The following is an 18,298-nucleotide window of genomic DNA, read 5'->3' as shown; positions in this document are numbered from 1 at the left end:
TGAATAAAAACATTTTTCATTTAACATGATTATTTATGTTTGCCATGTAGTGTATGTGTGTTAAAAAATGGCATGCCTACTAGAAAAGAAAAAAAAATCCGCAAACAATAATAATTCAAAAGTCAGAATTCCGTTATGAACTGCGTGAATTCTAAATTTTGCTATTAACTATTGTACTATGTATAGAATGTGATTTAAGTGCGGCTTATAGACTTTTAACGCACATATGTATGGATAACACTAAGTGCACCTTCATGTAGCGAGACATAATACACAGCAATTTATTGGTGTCCACTAAAACTAGTTTTGCGGAAAAAAATCTAGTATGAATGCACGGTATGCTTGTTGCAGCGACTTTGTATCTGGCGACCACATATCGGTACGTCAAAACATCTTGAACTCGCCATAAGTCAACACTAATGTTTCAATATGTCTATATAATATCAAATTTGACAAATTCTCGTCAGGCTGTCCATTTAAATTTGATATATTTGTTGAATTGGAACTTTTGACAGTTCAATTAACACGCGCTTTGGTGACAATGTTCTGGATATAGGATTTAAATTGTATTGTCTTAATCTCACACCGAAAAATAAAAGTGAACGAGATAAGTTAAATGCATAAATGTGTTTCACATCTCAGTATGGTTATACTTGCACATGTGGGAATCATATCAAAGTATGGTCAGGCTTGCCGGCCATTTATGATATGTGAATACAACATATAACTAAAAAATAGTTTATAATACTATCACCGAAACTAGCGGAATATTAATTAAGCAATTAAAATTGTTCTCCGTCAGTAGCCAGTATTTTCAAATGTTGAAACCTATATGGTTGTGCACACAGCGTCATTGAATTCATTGTGTCCATGCGTGAACACTTGATCACGTCTGTCAGCACAAAACTTCATATTTTTATTCTGTACAAATGTGTGAACGAAGGATAAAATGGGCAGTGAAATGCCCTGAAATAATAAATGTATATGAGCTGCACTCGGTAAAAATGGGTTTAATGCATATTCGTAAAGTGTCCGACATTTTCCGTCTAAACTAGATTTTTGCTAACAAGAGACTTTCTTTAAACAAAAAATATCAAAAAAGCGCACATGCACTAAACCCCTTTTTCACAGAGCACGGCCCATTTATTTCATGACCGTGATGAAACCTGGATAACCCGTTGAAAGTACGTCTTGGAATAGTGGCCACTTATTTGAACAACTAAATATATATAGCTTGTTCACAGAGAGTGATAACGGGGGTACTAGTTACAGAGAGTTAACCTCTATGCTTACCTTGCGCGAACAGGACAGCCATGTATCGAACAGTCTTACCCTGGCGCCAGTGGTTCTGAGCAGCGCGCGCCGAAAATACAACCTATCGAAAACTGAAGGGGTCCACCACTCGAAGTGTTGCAAAATGCCTTAATTCTGTCAAGCGCTGACGTTTTTAACACTCGAGTTTCTGTTTCAATGTTGTTGATGTCCCAGACTTGGTTTTGTGACAGGGAGCCGGGCGGGGTGCTATGGCGACGTTAGTCTGTCCCAGCACGCGCACCGACTCCATATCGATGCAGACGCGTTTACGTGTATTTATTTGTGTGCACCATCTGTTTGATATGTTGATTGATATCAGTCTGTTGTTTTTTAAATTGTAAAAAAATACATGTAACATCTATGGTGGGGAATGGTTCGCACATTATCATGGTATCATGAGAACAAGAGGACGATACATGTTTTGTACGCATATGCTACGGGGGGGGGGGGGGGGGGCAATGCATTTACTTATTATAACAATAATAAAATGCAAATTAATTAATAACACATATAAAACTATTTAGCGCACAGTGAATATACTAGTATTGTCCATGCCTTAGTATTGAAAAAATACGGACCTAAAAATAATGTTTTAGTTTAAAATACAATAAACTCAACTTTCCCACTATGCGCTTTCTTTCATAGGATATAGCAAAGTAAAAGTTCATGCACGTGGGAATACAGGCCATCGTTAATAGCCTCTTAAAATATCGTTATTCCATTGCTAACGAAACGGTATTCGATACGTTAAAACAGTTGTATTATGAATAACAAATATTAGAAACGAGATAAATAAAGATACTGCTAGATATGTTAAACTATGTGTATTAAAATGTAAGCGCTCGATATTCAATATAGAGTTCATTTGTCTGTGTTACTGATGATCGTTTACAAGGAGACTCTTGTCTGCTTTTATATATTTTGTTTATAAAAAGTAATTCAAATTATAATACTTGTCTCAATTTATTGATGTAGAAAAACGTTGCATTTATATATAAGAACACATAAAAATTGCTTACTTTATATTATTTTACTTTATGTATGTTAACGGTTTTGAAGGGACATTTAAAGACGAGAATGCCATTTTAAAAATAACGACAACAAGGTTTATGTTTTAATAAGCTGTCGATAAATTCAAAATGAAAATAAAAATATTCAAAATATCAGAAAATATGTTCTTATATTTACAGTGTACAATGTATATACTTTGTTTATAGTCTAAATGTGACAAAATGACAATTCTAAATGAAGTTATAATGGCTGACATATAGCAGATTATGATCTACTGGACCACTTTGTTAAGCGATTCCCATTCTTAATAACTCCCTGTCCGAAAATAAATTAAGACGTCACGTGTCAAACGTAAAGATTGACGGACGTAGTTTAGCGTTCGACAGTGTGAGAAACCAGCTTAATCGAACGTCGATATTTTATTAATACCTCCCTGTTATCGCTTCAATGTCACTTGCATTGACACTAATGACGTATTGACGCTGATTAAAACCTTTATTTCAGTTTGATGATCCAATTATTACACCTTGGTCGTAATGTTGTTCTTCAAGATACATGTTTATAAGTGATTTAATTGCAGTTTGTTCACTTTATAAGTTCGCTTTGCATGATGTCGTCCGTTTTACGACATTGAACGACATTTTGAATCATTTATGTTATCTCTTGCTTTTCTTTCTGGCTGTTATTGTTATATTAGTGAAACGGAAAAAACGTGTGTTTTATCACTTTTATTTTGTTGAAAATAGCTTGCTGATGATAACGACGATAAATTATGCTTTCTTCTTTTAGTAATTAAATACAAATGTGATCGCTGTTCTTTAAATGTTTTGTTTCAAATGCTCTAATTATTCACATTTCATTAAAAGGTCGTAAATCGAATATTTAATATAAATTATTTAAAGAGCATGTCAAAGCAATTCGCGTTTATGTTCATTAGTTTGACAGGTAATAAACGAGTCTTTTAATAAATTAAAGTCTTCAATACAAAGTCGGAAATACGCAAAGGCGTTCTTTACTGGTGCGTTTGTTTTATGATATGCAGAACAGATACAAATATTAGACGCGTGCGGACTCAATAAGCTAATCTAGAACGACACTAATGCATTAAGCCCCGGTTTGCCAGAACCAGACTCATATTCATGCATGTACCAGTATATAAAACCGTCCAACAATATATTATCGAAATGGTCTACATCCAATTTATCTATAATCCATCAAAATTATAATTAAGGTTAAATGTTAATTACAGCTAATAAAATTGACTTTATTCTGAGGTGTGCTCGAGTAAGCCTGTGCAATGAATGGTTCCGAATAGTTGTGGAAAAGAATTAAAAATAAAAAAGAATAACATGGTCACAAGCCTTTAAGTTATAATATTATAATAATATGTGGTTATTTTTTAGTTTAATATTTTTTTCATTTAGACCGTACGTTATTTCCGTGCAAATTACTTATGAACAGTTATAACTCATATTAATAATTATGGACCTTGCTCTGTGAACAGGGAATTAAATGAATATGCGTAAAGTGTCGTCCCAGATTAGATTGTGCAGTCCGCACAGGCTAATCATGGACGACACTTTCCGCTTTTTGGTATTTTTCGTTTACAGAAAGTAACTTCTTTGCAAAAATCAAGTTTAGGCGGAAAGTGTCGTCCCTGATTAGCCTGTGCGGACTGCAAAGGCTAAACTGGGACGCCTTTTTTCGTACATGCTTTAAACCCCCTTTGCACAGCTCATATGTATTTTACTTATACATTTTGGTTCAATCACTGCAGAATACTACGATCGCATCTTTTACAAAAGAGAGACTGGGAAAGGAATAATACTGTACTGTCTGTACAGGAATAAGTCATTTCGTTCCAAACCACCTGATGATAGTTCCCAAGGGAGCTTAGTTCTACCATTGGATCGAATTATTTCCTCTTATCTAGATCGCATGTTCACCGCACAAGTGGTGCCTCCTTTTACCCACTTTTATCACCACTAATTCGACTTCAGACCTTGACTTTTCTCTTTGATTGTGGCCAATTCATATATCATAATGTATAACATAATTACTATTTACGCCATTGACCAATCGACGCGCAGAAAAGCAAACGGTGCGATCATTAAAATTACCACATCACTCGGTGCCGGACTGTTCAGCTTCACCCCGGACCTTTTATCCACGTAATATTGAATTGACTTATTGGCTTTTTACGGTCGACTTTTGGACAAATTACGCATTTATGGAATTTCGAGCTAACGTGTTTATGTCTTATGTCTATAGAACGTTATTTCGGTGTCGTATGATGTTAAAAGATCATCGTCGATGATAGCAATGATTTGGCAATGATAGGGGAGACATAAACATCGAAATGTTTAAATAGGAGAATCAAACACGCATTTAACAAAGGTCACAAAAGTAACAATGTATTTAAAACTGTAATCACAACGATGATCGACCCGTTTTCAATCAAATGACACGATTGGATTTTTACCGAAAGTTTTCAATAAAACAGCGCTATAAAATGTTTAATGAGGTTTTCGAATCTTTATATTGATGACCTAAATAAGGATACATATGATTTTGAAAAGTTTCCCTCTGATACCAATAGGGTAAACTGTTGCTAAGGCCCATGTTACTAGAAAGCAAATGGTGAATATATGCACAAATATTCAGGGTAGGGTTAATAAAGATTGTAAAAAGTGTAAGATGGCCACAGGCTTTATATATTAATTGATTTGCTATTGTTATTGTAACCATTCCTTATTAATAAAGCACGTTCTGTTTCTCTTGTTATGCCTTACTTCACGTACTAAATAAATAGCGGCGTCTCTCTTTTTTGACATTTCGACTAGGTCTCTCTACTAGCAAATTTCATCCCCTTCTGCTGTAGAGGTATATATCCCAATTAAGTCTAGATTTAACCTTATGGAAAAAAGATTATACGAATTTAACCCATTTATGCCCAGCGTCTAGAAAAAAAGGCCTTGGCAAACAGCGTAGACCAAGATGAGACGCCGCATGAAGCGGCGTCTCATCAGGGTCTGCGTTGTTTGCTTTAAGGGAATTTCTGTAAGAAATATTCTAAATATAGAAATAAATATACTAGACGTCCCTAATTTTGGAAATAAATTGATCCCATTGAGAAGAATGGGAGAGTCCACTAGGCATAAATGGGTTTATAAGGAACACGTTATGTAATTTCAAATATGTAAGTTTATTTACAAAACGGCAACAACGTGTACAAAACAAAAAATAAAAAAAATCTCGATAGTGATTGAACTCAGTCAAAAAGTTATTTACGACAAGTACAATATCTCAATTCACATTTTCATAACTGTGATTCAATGATACAGTGATACAAATTTGAGATTTCTATTCTTTCATGTAAATGTTTCATGAAAAATATGGACAAACATTTATAATGATGCATGTTGAAGGTACTGGTTTTCTGGTATTGCACAATGAAGCAAAAGTTCTCTTTGTGTGAAAATTCAATCACACAGTAGCCATAAGGTCAATAGACGCGCAAACATATTAATTGGATGAACGTGTCTTAACTCTTTCAGTGCTGGAACCGAATTTTGAAGGCCTTTGCAAACAGTTTGGATCCAGATGAGACGCCACAAAACGTGGCGTCTCATCAGGATCCAAACTGTTTGCTATTCTGATAGTATTCTTTTATAAAATGGCAGAAAGTGCTAATTTTAGAAATTCAACAGACTACATTTTAGCAGACGACAAATTTCCCAGCATGCAAAGGGTTAATTAACATTTACAAGCGACATAACACAGTCATCTTCAACATAGTGTGCATAATATGCGTATCATGTGTATGTTATTGACGCCGATTAATAATTACAACGGAATTCATAAGATCTATAAATATAGTGGGTTACAATTGCCTTAAGAGCGATCAACCTCAAATGGCCGGAATAATGTGGGCGGGGTATTTATCGACTGACGATTGGTGCTTTTCACTCTTGTGTCGCTGGGGGACTTTCTTGAACTCACGTCCGAAGACACAGGGGAAACTGATGTCGGCGATTTCTGGTTGGAGCTAAGTGACACACTGAGCATCGGGTTTCCGGTGGATGACAGGAAACCGGCGTCTTCTAATGATGGTGACAGCGAGCCACCACTTGAGTTCAGAGCACCGCTGGTGTTCAGCATCTGTGGGGAGGCTTCGTGGGGGAAGTGACTTCCGTTAAGTGGCGTGCTGTGGAACGGATGCTGAGGAGGCATTGTGGGGCATCGTCCCCCGAAGAACGCAGACGACATTCCGGGGAGCGGATCCTGGCGCGGACGCAGCGGATTGGGAAACGGATATTGTCCAAGTCCGAGAGCGCCTAGACCTTGTGACGTCACTGGTGACGTAGGCATCGTTTGAGGGAGGTTCGGACGCTGGAGTCCGATGGTATTGTAATAGTTGATGGGTGATGGCTGAGGTATTCCGTATGGGTAGGAGGCGGCGGCGGCTGCGAGGTAGGCATACAAATGGGGGTCAGCGATGCCCAGGGGCCAGGCCATCGCCATACGCTGTCGCTTGTCTTTCATACGTCGGTTTTGAAACCAAACCTGACAAAATAATACATTTAAATAAGAGTTTGTTAAGAGATGCATATAAAGGTACCTCAGACTGTATTGTTTAAGAAACCTCACAATAAAGCACATACGTTTTATTCATATAAAGATGCATTTTTTAAAGCTTTATTCAAAAAATATTTTATCTTTTCATATACATATCTGTATAACCGATGCGTACGGCATAACTGGACAAAACAGTCTTTGTCCTACACCAGGTTTTCTTTTTCTTACACAGATGGCAGTTGCTGCACGCACTACGAATCTTAACGAACACAACAATGAAAGTTATGTTTAATATCTCTTAACACCCGATGAAGATCCACATAAATTGAGGGCACCTGCGCGGAAGAGACAGTCAATACGACGAGATTAGTTAAAGATGAGTGATAATGATTTCTTAGATGCCACAATTAAGACCAATTGGGACGTCAGATTATTTTTATGTGATGACAGATTTGCACAGTTTTTAAAGCACATCGTAATTTTTAACACGCAGTGATCTCTCAACCTTTGCGAGTTAATAATTCATACCCACCGAGTGAGACTAAACTGTCATCCCATATGTTACGTTTCCGACTTCAGATTTGTTAGCAAGATTTATAGAAAACGATTCTTATTTCGTTTAAAGATAACTTAACAAAAACTTTCCCAGACACTTTAAAATCTTTAATTGTTCAATCGACAATCATTATTCGCAAAATTGCGTAGTTGTTTTATTTTTCCGTCGTTATCGGCGATTAAACTTCGTTTCACCCATGTTTGGCCGATTATGAAGATGTTAGCAAAGCTATAAACCAATTAAACGGACTATTTCAGCCATTATACCCCTATTACGACACGATGTTATCTACCTTCCCAGGACGAAACACAAATCTTTCAAAGCAACTCTCCGCTCTTTGAAGGTGTATGTGTTATAATGTAATAAACTGAGATTTTGACTGAAGCATCCCGGTTGACAAGCAACGAATTACAATTATTAAATGGCGCCCGTCAAAAGTATCCAAGTTCGATGCTCTAAGGACTATTTTCCTTCGAAGACTTTTGCCATACCAAGTTTATGGTTCGCTTCATTGAATGCCTATACAGATTAACTACTGACTGAGTTATAAATATACAACAAAAGTAAGTTGAAAGAAAAGCAATTTCAATCAAATTGTTAATGATTTTAGGAAAGAACCCTTTGGAAGTTAGTTATCTACAAGTATTGATAGTCTAACAACAATAGAATACATGTAGTTTGCACCCTTTGTACAATAACTGACGAGTATTTTACTCTTATAAATAATGTGCAGCAAGGAAATAGAGCACAGCGAATATATTCCATCAAAAAATACAACAGATTTTTGTATTTTCATGAATTATCAACTGATAAAACAATTATTTTACGATCATCGCCATTTTCATTTTCTTCTTATCAGGATTCAAAATAAGCCCCTCGATTCCCCTCCCTTTAATCGATAAACATACTAAATATATTACGTCATAAGAAGTTTATATATACTTAGACCAACAAACTTTAAGTAAGTTGACATGGATGTTAAAGCAATGTAACGTCTTGAAAAACGCGTACGCACCTTGATAGTGTTTTCCGGTAGGTTCAGTTCCTGTGCGAGCTCGCAGCGGCGAGGCCGGGACACATAATTCTCCTTGAAGAATTCCTTCTCGAGGCGCGCGATCTGCTCCCGCGAGAACGCTGTTCTGTACCGCCGGATACCGTTCTCGTCCAGAAGGCCGTCTGCAAAACAGGAAGTTACATTTTGGTGAATGTAATGGTTTTAAAGATAATTGTATGGCTGTTTATATTTATGTTTGATAATTAAAATATACAGTTGTCCGTGTTGCATGTTAAAATAGAATGTATAAATAGATCGTCCACTTAATTTTTTAGTAACTTTTTTTAAATTTGTGCCCTTCAATATTTTTTTTGTATGCCAACTTCTCTCTTAAAAATACAATCAATCATGTATATAATAGTGATTATCATTTGAAGTGTTTAAAATAGTTCGCGTTGATTTAAAACTTAGAATGGAGGTGTTGCTGCAGTTTGAATGTTTCTATGTTGCTTTTTAGTGGTGTTAGTAAATATAGTCCGCACAGTGGTCGTTCTGTGTGGCCTCACCTTCTTGTTAAAACCATTAAACTCCGCTAAATCAGAAAGCAGTCCGTTTTATCTGCGCCCGTTATCTAACAGAAGTCACTCATAATGGCCGCAACCCCGTGTTAAATGAACTGGACTAATAGATTTGTAAAAGACCCCGAATCGAGACCAATTAAACAGATATAAAACTCTTTTAGCCGCTCATTTTCATCAACTACCTTGTCTCAGCGGACAGTTTAGGGATGATAACGATTTCCGCGAAATTCCATTCGACTCAGATCTTAGACAAGACCGGAACTGCTCTATGTATTTCCTGTGGTGAGAGTATTCATGGGGGATAATCGAGATAATGAAGATTTCTGTTGATTACGTGTGTATTTTAGTCACGGACCATCAGAAAACGTTCAGAACCTGTGTGATTATGGCCGAAGGAAGAAGAAACAGGTTTGCAAGGAGTTAATTACGATCAATCGTCGGCAAATTAAAAGATTAAAGGATTCTTGTAACTCTCGGTTAGGTGGTCACCAACCTGTTCATTGGAGATAATTACTTTTATATGAAAAGCATTAGACTATGTGTATTGCATATCGGGAAATAATGTTTGGCAAATAATATAAGTGATATACCAAAAAGGTGGTTATGGACCTAAAGGGCCCGTTGGAGTTCGCAGAGGTCAAGGTTTTTAGATTTGACCTGATGACCTACTTTTTCGTTGCACTTGACCCAATTTCGATCATATTCCAGGTATTTTCAAGATAAAAAATTTGAGCACGGTAGTATCAAGCTTCGATAAACAGTGGCATCTAGTGCGATAACCCGCTAAAAGGAGACGGACGCCGGATATTGGATAACAACCATATAAATGTGGAAACGCGTTCAAGTCTCCTCGGTTTTTCATGTTATATTACAATCATATAATATTTTGGTAATATATTACGTTATCGCTTTTAAGCAAGTCATACATTGTAAATTATATTATTCCATAATTATGTTAGACCTAATAATTATCAATTGCAGAGTTCACACTTTGTAGTGCAAATTTCATATTGAAGATCAAAATGAACATGTCTAGAAGACAACAAACATATGGAAAGAAGAGGTTACGATCCATCAATTGGAACGACCGTATGTTAATCTGTTTAAAATGGACACAAAATATAACACGTCTTAGATGGCCCTGTCTAAAATTAACGCCTCTAATCTATTGATCCCATTATAAACGAAACTACCATTGTCGTCAACGAAAACATTAGCACGCGCGCTTTTGTTGACGGTTCGCGTCGATGTGTCGTCTGCAATAAAAAGATGCCTCCTATGCATCAGTGACGCGGCGAAATTGAGGTCCGCATTTGATCCTTTATTTCCAGATCACCTTTAATCAGGTGTAATTGATCGCCTATTTAATTCAATCAAAACTTACAAAGAAGTCGTCAATGACCTTAAGAGCAGTATTCGATCATCTCTTTGTTAGGAATTAGCAGTATTAAGTCGGTAATTGCACGAGTATCTATTCTTTCTCGCATTTTTGTATTATTTGCGTATTAGCGCCTTCATTGACTGTTCGCGTATATTATGTGTAAATAATTAATTCTTTACAGTAATTTCTTTTCTAATTACTGCCCTTAAGCAACTCTCCAATTTGGAGATACGTAAAATATTCATTATTCATAAACAATTACTTTCCGCTGACTGGCAATCTTACACGATGCCAATTGACTAAGTAAGAAATAATTAACCAAACAGAACACGGCAATTCGCTTGTCAACACCTACAATAACGTTTTTCTTGGAGAATATATACCAATTTTCTCATTACAACATTCAAAATAACCATAGCATACATAATTTGCACTAAGTGACAAATTTTGTCCGATAATTATTTCTCTGGTTTTCATTCACTAAATATGCATGGACAACATGATTTGACCATTGCCATCGAATCCATCGGGACGAATTGTTGATGATTGTGTAGCATTTCATTTACCAAGGAGCGATGAACGGTTCCTAATTATGTCAGACTTTCTGATGATAAACTCAGCTTCCTTAAATAGCATTGTATTCATTTTTATTAAGAGGTGAAACAATTATATGAGCTCTGTGAAAAAGGGGTTTAATGCATGTGCGTAAAGTGTTGTCCCAGGCTAATCAGGTACAACACTTTCCGCATTTATGATATTTCTGTTTAAAGAAAGTATCTTCTGAAAACAAATCCAGTTAAGGCGGAAAGTGTCGTCCCTGATTAGCCTGTGCGGACTGAACAGGCTAATCTCGGACGACATTTTACGCACATGCATCACACCCCTCTTCACAGAGCAAGGTTCATATACTTTTTTAAACTTAACAAATCATCTTTTTTTCCTTAATGGTATACTTTTGATGAGAGAATAATGTTCTTATTCGCAAGCCACTTTTTTGTAATAATATTCACTGCGCCTTATTTTTTAGTGTTCTCAGCATCTACAGGACACGTCTTCTGATATTATTAAGACAGGTGATTATAGATATGGAAATTGATTCTTATAGCAATAGATTTAAGTAATATTGAGCATGTCGGTTTTGACATTTTTTTTAGATTACGATGCTAATTATAATAATAATTGTCAAGCATCTATATTCCTTTGCGTCGCCGATGCCTCAAAAGGAAATACTGTTTCGCAATTGAAATATAAGAAACATTACAGTTGAAATAAATTTAATTTACGACACACATAAAGGTTGACTTACTGATTCAAAACGTGACAATATTTTTTATTCTTCACCGAACCTTACGCTGTCAAAATATATTCAATCGTTCTCATTATTTCATTATTTTTCACGAAGCATGTTTTGAAAAAGATGAATATATCAGTTTAAGTAATATGAAGAATATTGACTAAATTATTATATACTTGTTATCGTTTAATTTTTTTGCTATTAAAATATTCAATGACTCATGCAATTTGCATGATTTATAGTCTTATGTAACATTTTTGGAAACTTTGAATTCCATTCACTACTCATGATAAAGTTTTTTTAAATAAATAAATGAAACAATACACGATACAACACACACTTAAACAAATGAAAACCCATTGATGTTATATTTAAAATTGATTTGTATTGTTTGCGACAAAACAATGAGTTTATCTTTAAAACATGTTTGCTAGAAAAACTAGTAATTATTTTTTGTCATGAGACGTGTAATTATATTTGAAACATTGGAGCAGTCAAGATTACCTTTAAACATCATAGACCCCTTTCCACCGTCGTCCTCAAACATGTCCGGCTTAAACCTCTTTCCCGGGGGTCTCGGGCTACACTCTCCGTCCTCATCGCAGGACGATTCGTCTGAGTCCCGGGCATCGAACGTCCGGCGGCCGCCCGGGCGGACGGGGGTGGATATCGGCAGCGACATATTAGCGCCCAGTCGATAGTCTACCACGTGGGAAGTGTTTTCGGCGTCGCTCCCGCAGTCTGAGCGTTCATCCGAGCGAACACTAACATTTTGAATTTCGCAACTCATTGTCAGCATAATGTAAAGTTAATCCAAGAGAGCGATATATATTATCTACGAACTACCACGTCGGTAAAACACCACAATATTGAAGTTTGGATACCAGAGTCTATACAGACAGAAGCTTCTTGTTTTATTGTTTGAATGATGTCTTCTCTAACAACATGTAAATGAATATGTCCAAATCACGAAAGTTCATCATTTTTATGCAAAATCGAGGGCGGAGCTCGATGCGCATGTCAGATAGAGACGTTATTCTGGACAATTAACGATCGACCAATCGGAGCGCGCATTACAATCACTAATTGGCGAATCATGAGGCGGATTGCCTCGAGGGGCGGCGCTCTTTATCGGTGACCGAACCGCATATCGAGACATTGTAATAAAATGAAATTAACGTCTATTACACGTTGTAAAACATTGTAATATGTTCTGCTAATTACTAGAAGCGTTGTCTTTTACAAGTTAATTATTTAGACTTCAAATGATACCGCATAGACGCTTCCGTTCCTAACGTAATTGAATATTAAGGGACAATATTCATCGTTAGAATAATTAATATGGAAATTTATATTTACAATCGATATTTACCGTTAATTAAAATAAATCTTTAACCATAATGATTGTTAACTAGATTCCTTTCTGAGATTAAGTTTCCCTTTTTTAGTTTGTCCTTCAATAAGTACAAACGAAAAAGTAATTTCCAAAACCAAATTTAGTCGGGCGTCTTTTTAATATTCGTTCGTAAGACATATTATATTCTAAAACATACATTTTACTTACAAAAATATTTCATACACTATAATGGCTTTGTTAATTGCCAAACGCCAAGAAAATATAAAGTCGCTTCATTATTTTTGGTAATCTAATTCACACATATGCGATACAGATAAATTCGAACTTTCTCAATTTACTTCATTTTAGCACACTACGCTTTTAACGTTAAGTAAATATGAAATTCATTTATTTGAATAAAATATTATTTGATCAATTCAAATATTTGCCAATTGATTGGAATCGTATTACATATGTGGTCTGAATTATACCGAGTACCGGCTATTGTGCGTCAAATAACTGTATTACAGTATACATACATGAATATAGTGTCACTGTGAGTGTTTGCTTCGAATTTTATGAAAAACCACCCCGGTTCCAACCCTTTGCTTAAAATATACATTACATGTGACCCGGTCTTTGTTCGAACGTCTTCCCAAATTCAGTGGTACTTTTAATGATAGCCAAAAAATGGATTTGTTTGGGGGTTTGTTCAGTGTGTTTGTGTGTGTGTGGGGGGGGGGGGGGGGGATACGGGGAGCGGCACTGTTCAGACGTGTCCTCAAGTCCGTTTTCGCACGAAGCGGCTCATACATAAAATATAAGATAAATTAATAATTTTTAATGTCTTAAATTCGTTAAGTACAATAAAGTGAAAGTAACTTAGATCATAGACCTAAAATATTTAATTTTGTTTCTTCCTTTTTGTCTGTATATTGGTCTATGTTCCTTTTACATTAAAGGATTCCTCTAGAATGGAATGAGTTGTAATATCAGCGTTGAGAGCTTTATTTGTCAAGATGCACATGTGTGCGTTGACATGCTTACCTTTTTCCGCACCAAGTGTATGCATGATCATTTTTAATTGATATCTTCTACAGTTATATGTATACTTGATAATAAATATGCACATATATTCACACAATATTTTAATATCTATATTTACCCATCACAACTCTTATTAACGTATGTTTTTGCTTGAAATGTTATGCAGGGGAATGAACTAAATATAATTTATATAAATATTTAAAAAAAAATATATAAGGTGTTCGACCAAGGGTACAAGGAAAGTAGGCGGAAACAAATCTGAGCTGCGTCATTCAAAAATCGACCTTATGCCATATGGGGCCAGTCTAGCCCCGTACCAGCCGGCGCAATCGTGGATGTTCAGACTGGTCAGGAGCTACACAGGCTGGTTTAAAGCTACGCTGTCCGCATGTTTCTTTTGACGCATATTTTCGCACGAAGCGATTAAAACTCTAGCTTATTTTCTTTAAGCTGTAATTCTCATCAAGGTTTTCGAAGACGAAAGCATTCTCTTTAATAGAAGATTTGTACCTTTCTACAGCGTTTTAAAACTCCGCAGTCACCTAGAAATAACAAGAGAATCAATATTGCCTATACATTGTTTCTCGTAATACATATTGTACATGCCCAGTGGCGAAATATTATCGGCGTATGTCGAACTTCTTTGACTGCTGATACTTTGTCCAATTAGCAAGCAATTACACGCATTTACCTGCATTTCTGCAATGATTACACGTTCGATAATAAATTAACAAGCTGATCGTGGGATAAGATCTGGAGATAGTCTTTACAACCTTGTATATACATTGTTTATTGATCATTTCAAACTTAAAATTCTGCGACATAAAAGATGACTGAAAAATGGAAAGTTTTTTTCTAATTACACTTATCGCACTGTAATAATTTTAGAACTTCCTTTAAAGTAAGAGATGAATGGAATATTTAAAAATTACTTCGCCTTTCATCTATACAATGTAACACACCCCTCGTTTTTATGCGACGTTACCCGAATACCGACCGGTTATATAAAAAATATATTAATATATATTTTTTATACAAACTGTGCATAAATGCGCGCGTATATGCTAAATTCCGTACTTATCGTCCAACACTTGCAAATTTACCAAATATTAATAGTATATATAAAACAATTAATATCCGTTTTAACAAATCTTCGATTTAATTCTTGTGTCAAAGAAGCCGTCCACAATAAATTATGTACAAAATATAGCACAACTCCTTATTTGTTATCTTACGGACAACTTTAAACGATTAAAAACTACATCGCGTTGAAATTGGTCAAGTAACAAAACACGTTTTACTAACTTAGTATATACAGTTTAACTATTCGACATTTGATGGCGCCATATTGGAATAATATGAGTCGCGTTCTGAGAAAACTGGGCATAATGCATGTGCGTAAAGTGTCGTCCCAGATAAGTGCAGTCCGCACAGGCTAATCAGGGACGACACTTTCCGCTTTTATGACATTTTTCGTTTAAATGAAGTCTCTTCTTAGCAAAAATCCAATTTAGGCGGAAAGTGTCGTTCCTGATTAGCCTGTGCGGACTGCACAGGCTAATCTGGGACGACACTTTACGCAAGTACATTATGCCCATGTAAAACGGGGCGTAGTACATGTGCGAAAAGTGTCGTCCCAGATTAGCCTATGCAGTCCTCACAGGCTAATAATTGACGACACTTTTCTCTTTTATGGTAATTTTAGTTCACATGAAGTCTCTTCTTCGTCCCAGATTAGCCTATGCTGTCCTCACAGGCTAATAATGGACGACACTTTTCTCTTTTATGGTAATTTTAGTTCACATGAAGTCTCTTCTAAAGGAAAATCCAATTGCGGTGGAAAGTGTCGTCCCTGATAAGCCTGTGCGGACTGAAAGGCTAATCAGGGACTACACTTTACCCACATTCTATAAGCCCCTGTTTTCCCAGGCGTGACTTATATATACCGTTTGCACCAAGCATTTATAATTATAAAATTAAATGTATGATTAATGAACAAAAATAATTCATTGAAACAGACGTAACTGACGTTCGTTAAAAGAATGCCAATTTAAAAAGCATTTAATTAAATTTTATAGTGACAGAGACTTTGATTTGCACTAATTAATTTTCTTAATTGGTGATAATAAAACAACCATCTTTTTGCACTCAATTTGGTGTGGTTGAACATTGTGCATTAAGGCTCACATAAACGCCAGAAAGATAAATGAAAACGAATTCGATCATTTTAAGCATTATAATACATTTAAAAAAAAAGCATTATAAAACATACTTTGAAATAATGTTTCCCGAAGTGAGTGCACGACATACTATGTATATCATTCAGTGATTAATATTCATATAGGCATTGCAATAATGAATTCAATTGCAATGAAACTACATTCGAGATGGATTGTTTTTATTCATATTGATATTATGTGTAAACGATTTAATTCAATTAATGGTGTCTTTTCCATTCATAATATCGATATTGGTTTTTACGTATTTCATTTAGTAAATGAATTTACTAATTAAAAAACGTTCTTTCAATGTAATTGTTTTGGCCATGTTGGTTTGTGTTTGTTAAGTTATGTTAAGTTTAATAACAGCCCGTACCTTAAACATAATAATGGCTCGTTTAGAAGTTAATTAAAGAGATGCATAGGTAAATTCGTTAAATTACATACATCAAGATAACATTTTACCAGATCAACCACATATTGTTAACACCGCCTCTGTTAACAAAGTTGTTCGACACCAGATGCTAAATCAACTATGTATTTTTAACAATTGAAAAGTAATTGATACGTTTTGTAGTTCTTTATGTTCTCTAATCAGATGCCGAATTCAAAAGGGCAATAAATTTTACAACGTTGACCCCTTATGGGGCCAGAATCATTTAGGTTCGTAAATACGCCTCTTATCTTTCATAATCACTGAAATTGGTACGACGAACACCGCAAACTAGTGTCCATTCACAATAATTATCTAGCTCCATCCGTTTTCTGTTCGCAAATTCAATTACAGTTTTAAATGCACGAGTTTAAAACGTTTCCTCCACCCGCCGGTTTATATCTGATCTGGCCTTTGGACAGGCAATATGTTTGACATAATCTTAGCGCCACATCAAAGCAGACGGTGGTATTGTTACGCGAAGTATGTTAATAACGTAAGAATAGATCGTGCTGTAGGTGTGATAAATTTTGTGCGATAAAATCGTGACTCTTGCTCCTGTAAGTTGTGAACATTGTTGATGAGGGTGTGTGAACATTTCTGGTGTCCTAGGGGCCGCGAATCGTGAGCTCGGGTTTTTAAATGTGTGTGGGCAATTGATAGTTGCGAAACGGTATTTATTTGAGCCGTGCTCTGTGAAAAAGGGGTGTAATGCATGTGCGTAAAGTGTTGTCCCAGATTAGCCTGTGCAGTCCGCGGGATGACACTTTCCGCATAAACTGGATTTTTGCTAAAAGAAGACTCTCTGTAAACGCAAAATATCATAAAAGCGGAATGTGTCGTCCCTGATTATTCATGCGGACTACACAGGCTAATCTGGGACGACACTTTACGCACATGCATTAAACACCTTTTTCACAGAGCGCGGCTCATTTGTAGGAATAAACTACTATTTACGATTTAAATTCGATTATGAATGAGGCACCGACATAAATATAGTTAATCTTTATGTATATTTTTAGTTTCCTGGCTACACGATTTCAAGAAACATCAGACATACGACACATCTTATTTTATAAAATAACGTATGCCATTAATGGCGCTAAATTTGAAAAATATTTGTAATGTTGTGCTTTTTTTAATACAAACGCTTACTTTGATGCTGACAGAGTACCTTAAAATATTTTGCAAATGTTCTAACAAGTGATCCACTATAAGCGTTACATCAAAGACCTATAGAATACTGTATTCTATAGGTCTTTGGTTAGATCGAAGCTACTTTATTCCGGGAGCAGAAAGGGTGATATGGGGGAAACGGCTGGATGGGATCAAACGGGATAAAGCCGAATAAAATTGGCCGATATAAATTGTGGGATGCTGGGATCACAATCCATCAACAGGACTAAGACGAGTTTATGTACTGTGAACAATGAGACAAACTATATCTGATAAGCATCGCCTGGAATTCCTGCTCGTCCATGGGCATAACCTTAGCCCTAGGACAATTAAGATCAAATAAGTCTAGAATATAATGTCATTCATTGACCTAAGCAA

At 35.8% G+C, this 18,298-nt stretch overlaps 1 protein-coding gene across 1 annotated transcript; it reads right to left on the bottom strand.

Annotated features, from left to right (window-relative positions):
- Positions 1–5,629: 5,629 nt before the first annotated feature.
- On the bottom strand, positions 5,630–15,025 carry LOC127861243 (homeobox even-skipped homolog protein 2-like). Its single transcript, XM_052399655.1, has 3 exons — positions 12,214–15,025; positions 8,475–8,635; positions 5,630–6,891 (listed from the first exon to the last, which is right to left on the bottom strand). Exons 1-3 carry the CDS (start codon positions 12,506–12,508, stop codon positions 6,220–6,222), a joined length of 1,128 nt encoding a protein of 375 aa, XP_052255615.1. The 5' UTR covers positions 12,509–15,025; the 3' UTR covers positions 5,630–6,219.
- Between the last annotated feature and the right edge of the window lie 3,273 nt (positions 15,026–18,298).

The sequence above is a fragment of the Dreissena polymorpha genome, chromosome 15, assembly GCF_020536995.1.
Source record: "Dreissena polymorpha isolate Duluth1 chromosome 15, UMN_Dpol_1.0, whole genome shotgun sequence".
Lineage (NCBI taxonomy): Eukaryota > Metazoa > Mollusca > Bivalvia > Myida > Dreissenidae > Dreissena > Dreissena polymorpha.
The sequence above is the reverse complement of the archived record's forward strand: the minus strand, read 5'-3'. Positions and strand labels throughout refer to the sequence as shown.